The sequence below is a fragment of the Scleropages formosus genome, chromosome 1 (genome assembly GCF_900964775.1).
Source record: "Scleropages formosus chromosome 1, fSclFor1.1, whole genome shotgun sequence".
NCBI lineage: Eukaryota > Metazoa > Chordata > Actinopteri > Osteoglossiformes > Osteoglossidae > Scleropages > Scleropages formosus.
Window position 1 is genome coordinate 47,106,413 of NC_041806.1, and position 15,576 is coordinate 47,121,988.

At 50.1% G+C, this 15,576-nt stretch overlaps 1 protein-coding gene across 4 annotated transcripts in view; it reads left to right on the forward strand.

Annotated features, from left to right (window-relative positions):
• Positions 1–14,999, forward strand: part of aig1 (androgen-induced 1 (H. sapiens)) — a 31,751-nt gene extending 16,752 nt beyond the window's left edge. For 3 of the 4 annotated variants that reach the window (XM_018742426.2, XM_029250851.1, XM_018742428.2), the window contains exons 4-6: positions 9,128–9,243; positions 12,720–12,883; positions 14,215–14,999. In XM_018742426.2, the coding sequence (XP_018597942.1) occupies positions 9,128–9,243; positions 12,720–12,883; positions 14,215–14,249 (315 nt within the window). In that variant the 3' untranslated portion in view covers positions 14,250–14,999. Of the gene's footprint in view, positions 1–9,127; positions 9,244–12,719; positions 12,884–13,259; positions 13,572–14,214 lie in introns of those variants that run through there. The other variant, XM_018742427.1, reaches the window with a different exon arrangement.
• The last annotated feature ends 577 nt before the right edge of the window (positions 15,000–15,576 follow it).

Here is a 15,576-nt window from a genome sequence, read left to right on the forward strand (position 1 = left end):
GTCCCGCCCCTCGTTCGGTCGAGTTGACGCGTCTGGCACGTTCGGATCCGCTTTTCCCGGCACTTGACGGTTTGGTTTACCGGGATTACCGGACTCACGAACGATCCAGACGGCTCACGGTTCACTTTCAGTGCAACCAACAGTTATTACCAAGACCCAAGTTCAAGGATGGAGCGGAACAGAACCAGATGTGCTTGTCTTATTGAAGTGTGTCTCATGCTGTTGGATGTTAAGTGCAACTCTGAATCCAGATGAAGTTTTAGTACGACATCAGAAGCAGGACGCAGACACATCATCCATAATTAAGGATGCTCAGGCTGGCGCCTAATGGTCTTCCCACCTGGTTAAGCTCCCGGAGGGGCTGCCGTACCGGGCGATGTTGTCAGACTGCCCCCTGGTGGATGATCGTAGCTTCATAACCCCCCCGCCCGCAGTTCACTCTCTTCCCGGAGACTTGCGGTTCATGCTCTTAGTGGAAGAGGTTCAAATGTCTGAGACAATCCAGTGGGGGGGTGCGATGACATCCAGGTGGCCCATTAAAAAGGTGTAGGAATACCATTAAAGGGAACGCCCCACCCACCGACACACCAGCGGAGAGCAGCGAAGGTGCTTCGGCGTCATGAGGAAGAGCCGTGTGCCGACTGAGGAGTCTTTAACCCCAGCTTTGACTCATCCTCATCTGTTACGAAGATGCTGTCCTAGATTATGCAGAGTTAATTGCCAGAAATTCATCTTGCCATTCGTACTGCCGAAAACTCATCTCCCACCCCTCCTGTATGACTACCCCTTGAACTTCCCTCAAGCCCTTCGTCAGAAATCTTTGCTTCCAGCAAATGTCTGATGATGGAATAAAATTTGCAACAGGTAGCACTGGTGAAAGCCGAAAGGTGGGAAGGCGATGAAGGAAAGGATACCACGCTAAGATGGCCTGCAAACATCGCGCCAGTTTAACTCCTGCCGATCTCCAGTTTACGTCCCGACGTTCCGCAAACCTCAGAGGACTTTGAAGCCTCATGCAAATCGCTCGTGGCCCCTCCTTCACCTGCGTGCCGACCCACTCCGGAGCGGATGTTTTCCTTTCCGTGCCGTCCCGCCGTCATGTAAGTGCCATTATTTTGCATTTAAATGTAGCCTTTCTGTAGAGCGCAGGCCTGGCAGATGGGATCTTGTTATTGCCGCTGGCAAAGAGCCATTGCGCTTCCGAGGATGTGCTGTACTGTACCTCACAACGGAGGCGCAGTTGGACAGTGTGGGTCATTTTAACGTTTACAAAAAGAGCGACTTCAACGGATAAGCACCGTGGATCGGCCGTCACAGCACAGCTGATTTCCGACCGGCTTTTGAAGCCGCACGTGTTGGAAGGTTCCGGGCCTTCCAGAGCCCTAGCTGAGACAGCTCATAATATTACACTTCCTGCAGCTGGACAGTGCTTGCATAATGGGATTTGAACATGCAGACTTGGTGCAAGACCTGCAGTCCCATTAGAGGTGGGGAAACGAACGCCACTGTGGGACGATCAGCTCCGATCCTGAGCTCAGCCTTCTACTGACGCCCAACCAAGAGTTCAGCAAACATGGGCTGCGCCCTTCGGCTTACTCCTGTTATACGCTTTTCCACATGTTGTCACCTTGACGATGACGATCAACAAACCGTTTAAGCTTCAGGAAATCCCCATTTCACAGCTCCCGATGATTTTATGGTGGAATCAGTGTTCGTTATCCCCCCGGGGGGAATTAAGGAGCTAATCAGCATGATGTGCTGCGCTACCCCTGCTTTCTGTCTATTTGCTCAGTAATTCTCCTGCAGAAGAGTAATTCTCCTCCCAGTGTGAGGAAAGGTAAGCGCCACCCGTGCAGGATGTGGACTGTCAAAGAGCGGCGGTTCCTGCCTGGATGCGAGGGTCGAGAAGGCCCAGATCCACAGCTCGGGTCTCTCGCAGGCTGATGTTATGTGACTGCGAAAACGGCACCACACCTTCCCCGTTCCCATGCAGATAGGTTCCTCACACTACGCCCCATTTCTTCATTTAGCTGATGCTTTTCTCCAAAGTGACTCACAATGTTAAGCTGCTTACAGCGATTTCACTATTTACACAGCTGGGTAATTACTACTGGAGCAGTTTTTAGGGTAGGTAACTTGATCACGGGAGCTGGAGCAGCAGGCGGGACTCAAACCCGTGACCTTCAGACCTAAAGGTGGCATCTATAACCACTATGTTACCTGTTGCTCTCACTCACCTGGAGGGAAAGTGCAGGAAGCACTGGAGAGCATAGCGTAACACTCGCCGCAGAGCTCGTGTGGCGGCCCTGTCTGTCGAGGTCCTTGTAGCACACACGCTTTCTGAAGAGAGGGAGAAGGGCGAGTTCTCGAACCCTGGGGTGCTACCATCCCCATACCGAAGTTTTTCTTGAAAAATGTGGATTTCCATATTTGGACTAAACAGCACTGGCCTTTGCTCAGATGCATCAGCTAAAACATGTAGAGATCGCAGTTCCAAAAAACTGGGTTCTCACTGCAGACGAGTCTGCCGGGCGCAGGACCAGCCGGGTCCGTTGCCCATCGCGCGTTTTTGAAAATGTGTCTGATGTGCGCTCCAGTTGCCCCAAGGCCGTCACCGCACGTCCCGGAGGAGCCGTTAAAATATCCCGCAGGCTAAATAAAACGGGCGGCAGATGTGCCCGGGTGGAGACGAGGTCGATGCCCGAGTGACCGCGCTCTGACTGGCCTTGCTTGCAAAGCCAGTCTGGATTCGCACCTGCGGCACTCTGGGTAGGACCAGTGTCCTCTGTGGAGCCCGGGAGCAGAAGAGCGATGCACTTGGAGAATGGAAGCGCCAGCGACTGATTTAGCATATCTTGTGTTTGTTGCGGTACGTTGTTGTTTGCAGCTGAAGTAACGAATTATCCACGGTCACCAAAAGTCCAAAAACAGAAACAGTTTGGGAATGTTTAGCAGATGCTTCCTTTTGTTTTTTGTTTTTTGTTTTCTTTTTTTTTTTTGCTGCTGAGTTTGTCACATCCCTCTGCCACGCACCCAGGTGGGCGGACGCATTTCGCTCGGCCCCTCAGACAGAGCGAGCGAGGTCAGAGACGTCTCTCCCTGTCGTGAAGCAAGCTGACATCCTTCTCTCACCGGCCCGAGTTGTTGTGTATGTCTCCATGGCAACCATGTATAATTAATTAATTGAAATCATTTGCGGACGTTTCGGTGCCCTAGAAGCGTGTTTTAATTCTTTTAACTTGCAAAAACTTTTCCACTTGTGGGTGAATCTCCAAAGTGCTGCTCTGCTGCAGCGGTGGGGGGGCGCAGTGGTTAGGGTTCGATCATCGAAAGCTTCCCGTGTTCGGTTACAGGATGCGTGTGGTTCGATGGATTTTATCGGCGTCAGTCAGCAATCCACACACGGACACAGCGGCGGTGCGTTTTTCAGAGAGAGCGAGCGAGAGAGAGATCCGCGCCCTGCGCTCGACTTGCCCGTGGGGTGGAAGTGACCGGGGTGAGCGGATTCCAGGCCTGACCAATGCGGGGAGCTGGGAAAACAAAGGCCGCGTTCAGCGGTAATGGTGTCTCGTACCAAAGCGGCCCGTTCCTCCGAGCCTGCGCCCGCACAGCTATTTAGTCTTGGTTTCTGCACTGCTGGGGGATTACTTAGAAAAGATCAATAATTGCATGTCCATCGCTCAGGACGGTAATGTTTCATGGCTGTCCAAGGTGAAGTGGTGTAAGATATCAGGCCTGCGCCGGGGATTGGGCTCCTGCTCCGAGTCTGGAAAAGTTACTACCCCGAGTTCCCCATCCAAGCCCTGTCATTAAAGGGGGCGCATAGCTGGCTTCCTACCTCATCCTTGACAACTGAGAAAATATTTACTCATCTCGACTGTGAAAAAATGCCTGCTTCACAGTTTGCTTTTTTCAAGCCCCCCCCCCCCCCATTGTTTCTCGAGCTCCCCCCGAAGGTTCTTGCACGAGAGGGAAAGTTTGTTCGTTAAAGCCGCGTGTTTTTCGGGCTGGTTTTGGCTTGGCGGAGGGCAGCGCGCCGTTTTGGGAGCAGCGAGAAGTGTGTAAGTGTGGCGTGTGTAAGTTTGCGAGCTGCAACCCTCCTCGCGGACCCTTCGACCGGTGGAGAAGAACGTGGATAAGGAGCGATCCTAGCCAGCGAGGGACTTTCCGCAGACGCGGTTAACGCTCCCTCGCCAAGCCACAAAACGGTCTCCGAGAGCTTCTTGCCCCGTGGTCAGAGGCCTGGGTTTTAAAGGGGGAGTCCTGGTGTGTTCAATTATCCTGGGGGGGTCACCAAAACCAGGCTAAAATAAGCCCCGGCTCTGTGACTCGGCATCTTGGGTAAAAATGCAGAGTCAGGCCAAACCGACTGGGAGGCGTCCAGCCGGGAAAAAGGATATGAACTGTGTTTTTGTTCCCCTTGTCGGGGCAAGTGGGCACTGGGGGGTCTTTCTAATGAGTTGTCCCCACTGGGTATTTTCCTGAGATCACTCTGTTGACAGAGAAAGTGGTGGTGGACAGCCTGTCGAGAACGGGGCCCCTAATTGCGGACGCACAGTGAGGACGAGGTGCTCAGCGGGGGGTCGACGAGGGGGCCCAACATGATACCCGACCTCGGTAAGGCGTCCTGGGCAGCCCAGGCTGTCATCATAGCTCTGACTGAGCTCTATGTGGGGCCACCAGGCCCACAGTGCTCGCTCCGTGTGGAGTTTGAAGATTCTCCCCGTGTTCTTGTAGGTTTGCGCCGGGTGCTCTGGTTTCCGCCCATGGTCCAAAAAGACATGTTTCAAGTGGATTGGTGACTCTCAATTGCCTATGGTGTGTGTGTGTGTGTGTGTGTGTGTGTGTGTGTGTGTGTGTGTGTGATTGTCCTGTGATGGGCCAAAGTTCTGTTCAAGTTGGATGATGCTTCACACATTATACTTCTGGGATAGACTCCTGACCACCACATCCCTGCGCTCGACGGATCTATGGATACTTCCAACAAGTACCTGTTTTTACCGTGATGTGTGGCGAGTGTGGCTTTCCTAGCAAATGTGTGTGAAGCACATTTAAACATTTTGATTTCTGCTCAGAAAAATGACGGGCTGCAACAGAACATACATCTCTGCTTGCGTTTACGCCAGGCCCGCTGTTGTCTTGGTGCCGGGGACGGAACCGGGACGTGTCTTCTCTTGGCCCAATGGAACATGTTCTCTTTGCCGGCAACAGCTTGGAAAAAGTCGTGCGGTACGTGCGTCAAGCAGGCGCCCTATCAGCCGCGCAGGTTCCGTCTGCGACACGGCCCGTTCTGCAGGACCTTTCCGTCTCTTTTGTCTCGGCTCAAGTAATCGTCCCGGGAAATCAATCCCGAGGAGTCATCTTAATCAACCGTGGAAGGTCTAATCGATGTTTGAACGTGCGTAACCTGACAAATTACTTACTGCGGGGGTGGTGGTGGTGGGACACATTGAACCATTTTTGAGGAGCTCCACGGTAATAAGAAAAAATGCACCCGTCTTGTTAAGACTCCTCACCTCCGGGATCGACGGCAAACAAAAGGCATAATTTTTGTCTTTAATTACCCAGGAGTCATGCATCATAATAAGCACCGGGCCACATTCTTTATAATCTGTACCGTATTCTTCAGGCCCGAGGGGGTCGGCATGCTATGCGTGCGAGTTCCATTCAGCTCTCAATTAAAGCAGCCTGTCATCAAAAGGCTAACAAATTAAACAGTCAAGCACTTTTTTTATACAAAAAAAAAAACCATAGAGATTTCCCCAAGAGAACGGAAATTACAGATTGTTTGCGGGCCTCCCAGCCAGGAATAACACCGCAGACCTCCTCGGTCTCGCTGAAAGGAGAGACACACGCCATCTGGAGCATTTCCAGCAGTCCGTCAGCCTGGAGCCTCCCTTTACGGGCTGCGCCACCGTGCGGCTCTGCGAGCGACGGACTCGGATGTTCGGAGCGCGAAGCGACGGTTTTCTCTCGAGTCGCGGATTAGCGACATTTGGCTGCTTGTGTTAGGGTTGAACTGACCCACTCACCCCCAGCAGTACTCAGTGGTTTTCCACTGCTACCCACTCAGCCAATGTGCCTCTTATAGAGCGTGTTCGTAACTTGATTTGTCCATAAGTCCATCCGCCACGTTGCGATCAGTAAGAGTGTAACAGTACAGATACACACACACACACGCACTATCTGAGACCACTTGTCCCAGGTGGCGTCGCGGCGAACCGGAGCCTAACCTGCCAACATAGGGCCCGGGGCTGGAGGGGGGAGGGGACACACCCCAGACGGGACGCAAGGCCATCGCAAGGCATCCCAAGCAGGACTCGAACCCCAGACCCACCAGAGAGCAGGCACAGGCCAAACCTGCCGCACCCCCCCCCCCCCCCCCCCCCCCCCCCAAAATGCAGATGTCCCTGCGTTGTGTGAAAACCTCAGAAAAAGCTGTAACTGACTTAAAAAATTTGCCATGCAACTTTTTCAGCTTTTGTCCCCGTTAAAAATAAAACGACTGTTGTTAATTTGCACGACTGAAAATGAACATGCGTCGACTTCGCAGTACCTGCCGTAAACGCACGCAAACAGTCGTCGTCTTCTTATTGATTAGCGGCACTCGCAAACACCATAGCTGCTGTGGAGGAGCTGAATTAATCCAGAGCAACTCTTACTGTGTTTGGCTTTGTTTTACTACCTACTAGTTGCTGGATGCGGGAACAAGATAGCGTTCAAACTTTCACAAATAGACAAGTGAATAAACATCACACACACACACACATTTTCAGAACCGCTTGTCCCATAGGGGGTCACGGGGAACCAGAGCCTACCCGGTAACACAGGGCATAAGGCCGGAGGGGGAGGGGACACACCCAGGATGGGACGCCAGTCCATCGCAAGGCACCCCAAGCAGGACTCGAACCCCAGATCCATTGGAGAGCAGGACCCGGTCCAACCCACTGCGCCACCGCACCCCCCTCCGAGTGAATAAAATAAAGTAAAAATTAATAAATGAACAAGAAATGTTTGTGTCTTGTATCTTAAATTAATAATGTAAACATAGTAAGAGGATGCAGTGTAAAATCGTCCATATAGACATGGATTGATATTTTATATAACTCCAGGTCTTTGTGAGTTGCTAATCAATAATAAGACGAGAAACATCGCATGCGTTTACGGCATGAATTGTCACCACTCAGCATTCGGGTTCTGGAGGCAGTTTATTGTTACTTGTCACTCCGCTTGAGAAGATAAAATATAAAAATATATAACAATATAAATTGAGTTGAATTGAACTGAATACAAATACTGGAAGCTGAATTGCTGCTGTAAAATAGCCATCCACTGTCAACAACCGCTTGACCCGAGCAGGGTTGCGGCAAGACGCTGCTCTATAATATCCAGATATACACACACACACACAAACACACACATTGTCAGAAATCGCTTGTCCCAAGTGGGGTCGCGGTGAACCGGAGCCTAACCCGGCAGCACAGGGCGCAAGGCTGGAAGGGGAGGGGACACACCCCAGATGGGACGCCAGTCCATCGCAAGGCACCCCAAGCGGGACTCAAACCCCAGACCCACCGGAGAGCAGGACCCTGCCAAACCCGCTGCACCGCTGCACCCCTGCTCCCCCCCATATCCTGATATATTAATAGGTAAAAACTGAGCAACAAAATATTAATAACATGCCAGCCGTCTCCAGAATCTCGTGATTGTGTGTCAGATCCAAGAAAAGAAATGTATTTTAAGGCCATATTAGGTCAACTGTGGTAAAATCCGCATGGTGACGTGACCCGACGGGGGCGCGGGCTTTCGTAGACCGCCACCTTGTGGTGGCACTGCCAGGTTGTGCGCACGAGAGGCCCCGAGTGGCAGGAACTGTGGAAGTTTCTAGAAGGAACAGGATTCAAACTCCCAATTACACTCAGCAGCACGGTCACGGTCCTCCTCCCTGCGGCTTAATCGAAGCCTGCCGCATTGTGAATGAGTGGCTTCCGAAGCAGAACGCGCGGCACAGCGGCCTGAACGAAAGGCGCCCGCTCCACATCCGGCAGGGAGACTGCTACGGTATTATTATCTCTCTCTGTTCAAGTACCCTTTTTTGCATTATATAACCATGTTCTTCTGAAGAAGGGCAGGTGGTCTGCAAGCAGCGCGGCGAGCGTGAGTCATCGGCCCCGACAAAAAAAGAACGGGATTCGAGAGGAAACGTCGAAGCCGCCTCTCGCGGTGACTCACGCTCCAGGGGTAACGCGCAGCCGCCGCCGTGCCGCGTGTGGGCCAGGAGATCGGCACAGGCGGCCGTGTGAAATTGGGCGCCGGGAATAGCATCGCGCCGGGAGCCGCTTAGCAACAGCTCCGGAACGGTGTGCAAAGTGGCGAAGGGAGCAGCGGGCCTCTACGAGTTCCGCGTATTCGCCGCTGCAGGCAAACGCCGGACTCGGCAAGGAAACGCCATCATCCTGTGTCATTCGGGCGCGAATGCGGCGTCCGGTGTCACGGAGACGGTCAGGGACCGAGAAACCCCCGTTTCAGGGTGTTGTCATACGTTCCCTGACTGGAAGTCAGTTTCGGGATGGGAGGGTATGGCAGCTAACGGTGGAAGGATAGACACTGGTTTACCGAAATATTTTGATGTTTCGGGATGGATGCCTTTCGGAGGGAAGCCTTCATCAGCGTGACACAGCTTACATAAACCAGGAGGTTCTGAGCACCCAGACCCTGTTTATACCTCATTATACCTGTACCTGAAGCTGAGCGCATCTTCTGTTTTGCGCATTTGTATTTTCGACTGTTACGACACCCTTAAAACGAGGGTGTTATGACCGAAAATTAAAAACAACGATACCTCCACTTCCATTCAACCTCTCCATCCCACACACATTCGCCATTTCGTCACCTTTCACTGAAAACCCCTTACAAGTGGGGGTTCCCTTCACCATCTGAGACTGTCACCATGGCGATCATGGTACTGCAAGGCAATTAAATCATCATGTTCAGTGTATAGCTGAGGAATATGAAAACCAGATGATGTATGTCCAAAAAATCAAGTGCTCATCTAAAGTGTTTCTGCTCACGTGTCTTTCCATTTAAGCCTGAAAAGGTTTAATGTCTGTGTTTTGTTTTTTTTTAGCATACTACAGTACTTCCTTTCATCCTAATTGAGATGAGAACAACACACCACCAGTATCCCAGCAGGATTTGTGGACTGGTGGCAGTGTGCAGCTTTGCCGTGGGATATGTACTATGGTAAGGACCCCTCTCTTTCTGAGTTTGTGCTGTTGGTCATTGACTGGCAATGCAGGTAGCAGCTTGCAGGAGGAGCATAGCGGTACGGACCCAGGTTCGAATCCTACTTCCTGCTATGGTACCCTGGATCAAGGGGCTTTTCCTGAATTAATGCGGTAAAAATAGACAGATCATAGTAAGCAGTTTAACATTTAAGTCACTTTGGAGAAAAGTGTCAAATAAATCCAAGAATCTCTCATTATCCAAAATTAATGTGTTCCCGTAAACTTGTAAGATTGCAAATTTTCGGAAAGTAGAAGCATATATTCACATTCTTTACATTACATTATTTTACATTACATTGCTTACATTATGGGGGTGTGGTGGCACAGTGGGTTGGACCACAGTCCTACTCTCCGGTGGGTCTGGGGTTCAAGTCCTGCTTGGGGTGCCTTGCGATGGACTGGTGTCCCATCCTGGGTGTGTCCCCTCCCCCTCCGGCCTTACGCCCTGTGTTGCCGGGTAGGCTCCGGTTCCCCGCGACCCCGTATGGGACAAGCGGTTCTGAAAGTGTGTGTGTGTGTGTGTGTGCTTACATTATTTTAAAGGGGAAAAATAATAATGCGCTCCCATCCCAAGGCCCCAGCCAATTTCCCAAAATATCACAAACACTCATGAACACCTATATAACATTCCACCAAGGATTTCTGCATAATATGAAGAATTTAAAGCACCAATTATGTGATTATTTAGCATTTAATGAACTCATTAGTGGGTGTGTTTGTATGCCATACACAATGATACTGTACCACATACAAATTACATTTTCCTCTGCACTGCAATGAACTTGTAATGTAATAACCACACAAACATAGTCTGAAACCACTTGTCCCAAGCAGGGTCACAGCAAGCCAGAGTCTAACCCAGTAGCACAGGGCGCAAGGCTGGAAGAGGAGGGGACACACCCAGGACAGGATGCCAGTCCCTTGCAAGACACCCCATGCAGGACTCAAATCCCAGACCCGCTGCACCACCGCGCCCCCTGTGTAATAACCACACACACACACACACACACACACACACACACACACACACACACACACACACACACACACACACACACATTTTCAGAACCGCTTGTCCCATACGGGGTCGCGGGGAACCGGAGCCTACCCGGTAACACAGGACGTAAGGCCGGAGGGGGAGGGAACACACCCAGGACGGGACGCCAGTCTGTCGCAAGGGACCCCAAGCGGGACTCGAACCCGAGACCCACCGGAGAGCAGGACCCAGTCCAACCCACTGCGCCACCGCACCCCCCTGTGTAATAACCACACACACACACACACACACACACACACATTTTCAGAACCGCTTGTCCCGTACGGGGTCACGGGGAACCGGAGCCTACCCGGCAACACAGGGCGTAAGGCCTGAGGGGGAAGGGGACACACCCAGGACGGGACGCCAGTCCGTCGCAAGGTACCCCAAGCGGGACTCGAACCCCAGACCCACCGGACAGCAGGACTGCGGTCCAACCCACTGCGCCACCGCACCCCGTGTAATAACCAATGATATAATAATATAATAAGGATACATAATAATTGCAAATAACACTTTCCAAAGTAAAATGAACAAGGCAATTCTTATTTTCCCTGAATAATGTGGGGAACATGACAACGATGATGCTTTTGGGAAAACAGCTGAGATACGACTGCAGCTCGCTCTACGTCCTCCCGCCTGGACGCACAACTTAAACTTCTTCACTGACGCGACCTTTGACATTTTTTCGGATGCAGATTCATTGCTGCGGGTTTTCCATCGGGTTAGTGAATTTTGGGTACAAATTTTGTGAGACCAAGAGCAAGAGCTCTTTGAGGTGCCGTGAAGAAATGCAGAACATCACACTTGGGTTCGAGCCTATCTGATGTGTTTTTTTTTGTAGAACGGTCAAACTAAAAGGTCTGGCTTTTGTCCTTTTTGCCCCAAATCGACTGACTTGTGCTGTTCGACTTTGTTCCAGGTGTGTGAGCCTCATCTCAGGGCTGCTGGTGCAGGTGTGAGGGGTGGTGATGATTGTAGAGGCCCCAACCTATAGAACGGGCTCACAAATTATGAACTGTAGAGCAATGATTTGCCTCACGGAGGCCCCAAGGAGTATTCAGACCGGAGGAGGGCCCGGAATTTCTAGCTACACCCCTGTTCAGGATGTTTCGCAGTACAGGGAGAAGAACCATTTTTCCTGGCTGAGGTCAAACAGGTGTAACGGTGCTGAAATGGTCCAAACACCTTGGTGGACCCTGCCCTCAAATTAAGCAGATTAAACAAATGGAACAGCCCCGGATGGGTGCATTTACCACATTTTTTGGAGTCAGACAGAAGCACAGGAACTGGGAAAATCCGCAGGCATCCTGGCTGGGATTACTGAGCCATCATACATGGCGATGAGTGCAGACACGCACGGCGGCCCATGTGAGCGCGGTCCCCAAACTGCGAAACCTTAGCGCGATGCGCTCATGGAGGAGGGCCACAGTTGAGTGGAGGTATGAAAATTGAATCAGGGATTTTCAAACCCGTTCAGTGGGCCCTGATTCATATGTATTCAGGGATTTCGTGTGAAAACGTCCTACTCTTTTGCTCTCCTCCTCTCTACCCTGAATGGTTCTGGGAACCTCTCTACGTCAGGCATTTTCACAAAATGTGCTCAGAGCACAAGAAAGGAAGATAAAATAGCAGCATTTCAATGAAATTATGCCCTCGAGTCACTGAGTGGGACGTACACAGATCGCGGCGCAGTCCAACACGTAGACGCGTTCATGTTGCCTTCGTGAAACATGCAAAATCTGCTTGGAGAAACTGGAACCATGTTAGTGGTTTGTGGTGTGACCATATTGGCGCTCACGGTCCAGCGGTCCAGCTCACAACTGAGTGGTCCAGCTTAGGACACCACACCAAGAACAGGTCCAGTGGTTTTCCCAGACCCCCATCCTCCGTTGTTCATCCCTGGTGCTTTAAAGAGGTCTTTGCTGCCATCTGTCACCAATGGCCCTGCCGTCACTAAGGGGACACTGGGGGCTGCGCTCTGTGTCCTTCAGGCTCCACTGATCTGTGAAAGATTACTGCATCTTCTGCCTTTACTGCCTCTACCTGGGTTACATGATTGAGCTGCTTTGCAGACACCTTGGTTCTGAATGACTCACTGGACCACATTATATTGTAATGTACTGTTCTTTTGAAGTATGAATTGGTTAAGGCATTTTTCTCTAGGGTACAATAGCAGGACCTGTAACAGGAGCAGCTGATACAGAGTATTGATAGGGTTTGATTGACCTGGGGCAGTTTGTAAGAGCATAATTCTTAATAGTCTTTTCTGAGATATAGTGTTTATGTGGTTTTCCACAATGTGTGTGTGTGTGTGTGTGTGTGATAGAGAGAGAAAGAGAGTGGTCTCTGAGGGTGTACGAGCTGGATGTAAGTGCCCCTTCTATCCCCTGCAGGATGTGCTGGGTGCACCACGTCACCGGTGTTTGGGTCTACCCACTGCTGGAGCACATCGGCTCCATCGCCAAGGTCGTCTTCTTCTCCTCCCTGACAGTCCTGATTAGCATCTTCTACGTCCTCGGGGAGATCCTCAACAGCTACATCTGGGACTCCTCGAGATGTAAGTTTCCCAGGTTTCGGACCACTTCTCAGTCTTGCTGAAAGAGCGGGATGGGGTTCTATGATGAAGCCCTGCCTTTGGCGTGTTTGAGCTGGACTAGTTAGACATGGACATCGAAATCCTGTCACCAGCCCCTTCCTATCTGCTTGACTTTAAAATCAGTCTCAGCATTCCTCAGTGCTCCCTCTCACTGCTTTTTCAGTAACAATTCAACTCCAAGCTATAATTTAGCTCATTCTCAGAATGTGCAGTGTTACTCCATGTCTCTTGTTGGATGTAAGTAAAATAAAAACAAAATAATAATAATAGTATTTATTATTATTATTATTATTATTATTATTATTATTGTTGTTGTTGTTGTTGTTGTTGTTATCAGGATCAGCAAAGGTGATGTACTCCGGACCGATCATGTCAGCTCACATGCTGCTGGGACCAGAGGTCCGTTTGCTCTTCATTTATTTTGTGACTTCAGAGTCACTTCTACCACTAAGCCCCAATCGATCAGTGATTAATAACGCAGACACCCCTCAATTTACTTGTGGTTTAGGTTCTGTTAAAATCCTGGATAATCTTGGATAAAGTTGAAATATATAAGAAATACAATTGTAAGACTCTTTTCAACATGTTTTACTAGCTTTGACCTACATTAGAATTAAAACTAACTTAAAATCAGGAATTGAGTTGAACTCCGGCAGTCCTACCCTGTTTGAGTGCTCTTTATTGCCATCTACAGGCTCAGCACATAATGACAGGTTGCGTTCACTACAAATATACATTTTATAAAATAGACAAGTGAGGAAAATGGGATTAAAATCAATTTAAAAAACTGTAAAATGTATGTAGCTTTGAAAACGTGTCTTAACTGTTTGCGTAACATTCAGTTATTTAGCTTACATGTTTCCGCAAAGCATTATACAATGTTAATCTACCTACGATTATTTACCCAGTTATACAGCTGGATAACTTGACTGGAGCAATTCTGGGTAAGTACTTTGTTCAGGGGTGCTACAGCCGGTGGGGGGGATTCAAATCTGTGACCTTTGGGTCCAAAGGCTGCAGCTAAAACCATGACGCTACAAGCCGTCCTAAAGTAGTCTCCCCAAAGGGGACTCAAACTCACAATCCCTGGTTTAGCGCCTTATCCATTAGGATTATCCATCCGTGTAACACAAAGTTTATTTGTAATTCTGAATTGTACAGAAGACATTCTGCATTTTCCCAATGAGATGCTGGCAGCCTTTGCGTCTGATGAAACAGGTGTGTTGGGGTGGTGCAGGTGATGAGCTGGTGTTTGGTGGCCCTTCGGTGTGACACCCCCCTTTCACTTCCAGGTGGGGTGGAGGGCAACAAACCCAAAGCCGAGTGATCCCAGCAAGGAGGAGTTGACCAAAAGGGTGACCATTCTGCCCTGCTACCCGTCCAAAGTGATCTCTCTCGAGGCCTTCGGAAGACAGACTTGGCCCAGAAAAGAAGACAACAAATCCTATACTCAAAACTCTACTGGGAAGTGTGATCTTTTTTTTTTTTTTCACAGGAGAACTTCAGACAGAGCTGACTGTCCAGTCGAACCCTCTCTCTTCTCTCTGAGTTTGCAGGGTTGAGATGGAGCAAGAGAAACGTCTTTCCTGAGGGAGGGTTCTGCTGACTCAGGCTTTGTTCTGTGACCATAATATTCACACAGTTCAAGAGTCCAGATAAATTGTAAACTTCTCTTTCTCCTCATGGTCTGACATCCCCTCTCTACGGGTATAATATTTAAGATGCATAGGATCTCTGGCAGGAATAGCTAAGACTTTCATTGGAACTTAGACCCAATTCTCTTTCATAGAAAAGTGTACCAGAGCTGCGCTCGTCTCCATGGCAATGTCAATCATAGCTCTTTCATGGCTACATACAGCTTTACACTGGAATGTACTGCTGCTCAACGACAGCCAGACTGCGAAAGTGTGAATAGATCTCTTTCAACATCCTTTCTCCTCCCCTCTTTTGTGTTTTATATGAAGGATGTAGAATTTGTGTTTGTTTCGCTGTTCGTCGTCTTTCTGTATGGTCTTCCAATAAAGGATGAGTTCCGGATGGGAGCCGAAACCTGCGAACGGAGACAGAAAGAAGAGCCGGGGGGGGGGGGTTGGCCTGTGCATGCTCTCTGATGGGTCTGGGGTTCGAGTCCTGCTTGGGGTGCCTTGCGACGGACTGGCGTCCCGTCCTGGGTGCGTCCCCTCCCCCTCCAGCCTTGCGCCCTGTGTTAGGCTCCGGTTCGCCCAACCCCGCTCGGGATAAGCAGTTTCGGATAGACAGCGTGTGGGGGGTGGGGTCAGTTCTCATTTATAGGTTTACTGCTTGTCCTGTATTTCCTCTACTGGAAGCGGGATTCAAACCCACGACCTTTGTTTCCGAAGGCAGCAGCGCTAACCACTTCTATACAGGTGGGTAATTTTTACTGTATCTGCGGAGGATAAGAAACTTGACCAAGGGTGCTACAGGAGGACGTGGAACTCAAACCTGGGTGCTTTGATTGCGAAGCGACAGCCTTAAGCACTACACCACCTGCTGGCCGTACACTACCGTGTTCCCATATATAAATTTTATCTGTGCGAATGTTACACAACAACTGAAATCTCTAAGAAAAGGACCAGAGCTACCGCTATATTATCCTCTCAAGGAAGAATGAACAAAACAGCCCATCTGTGTCA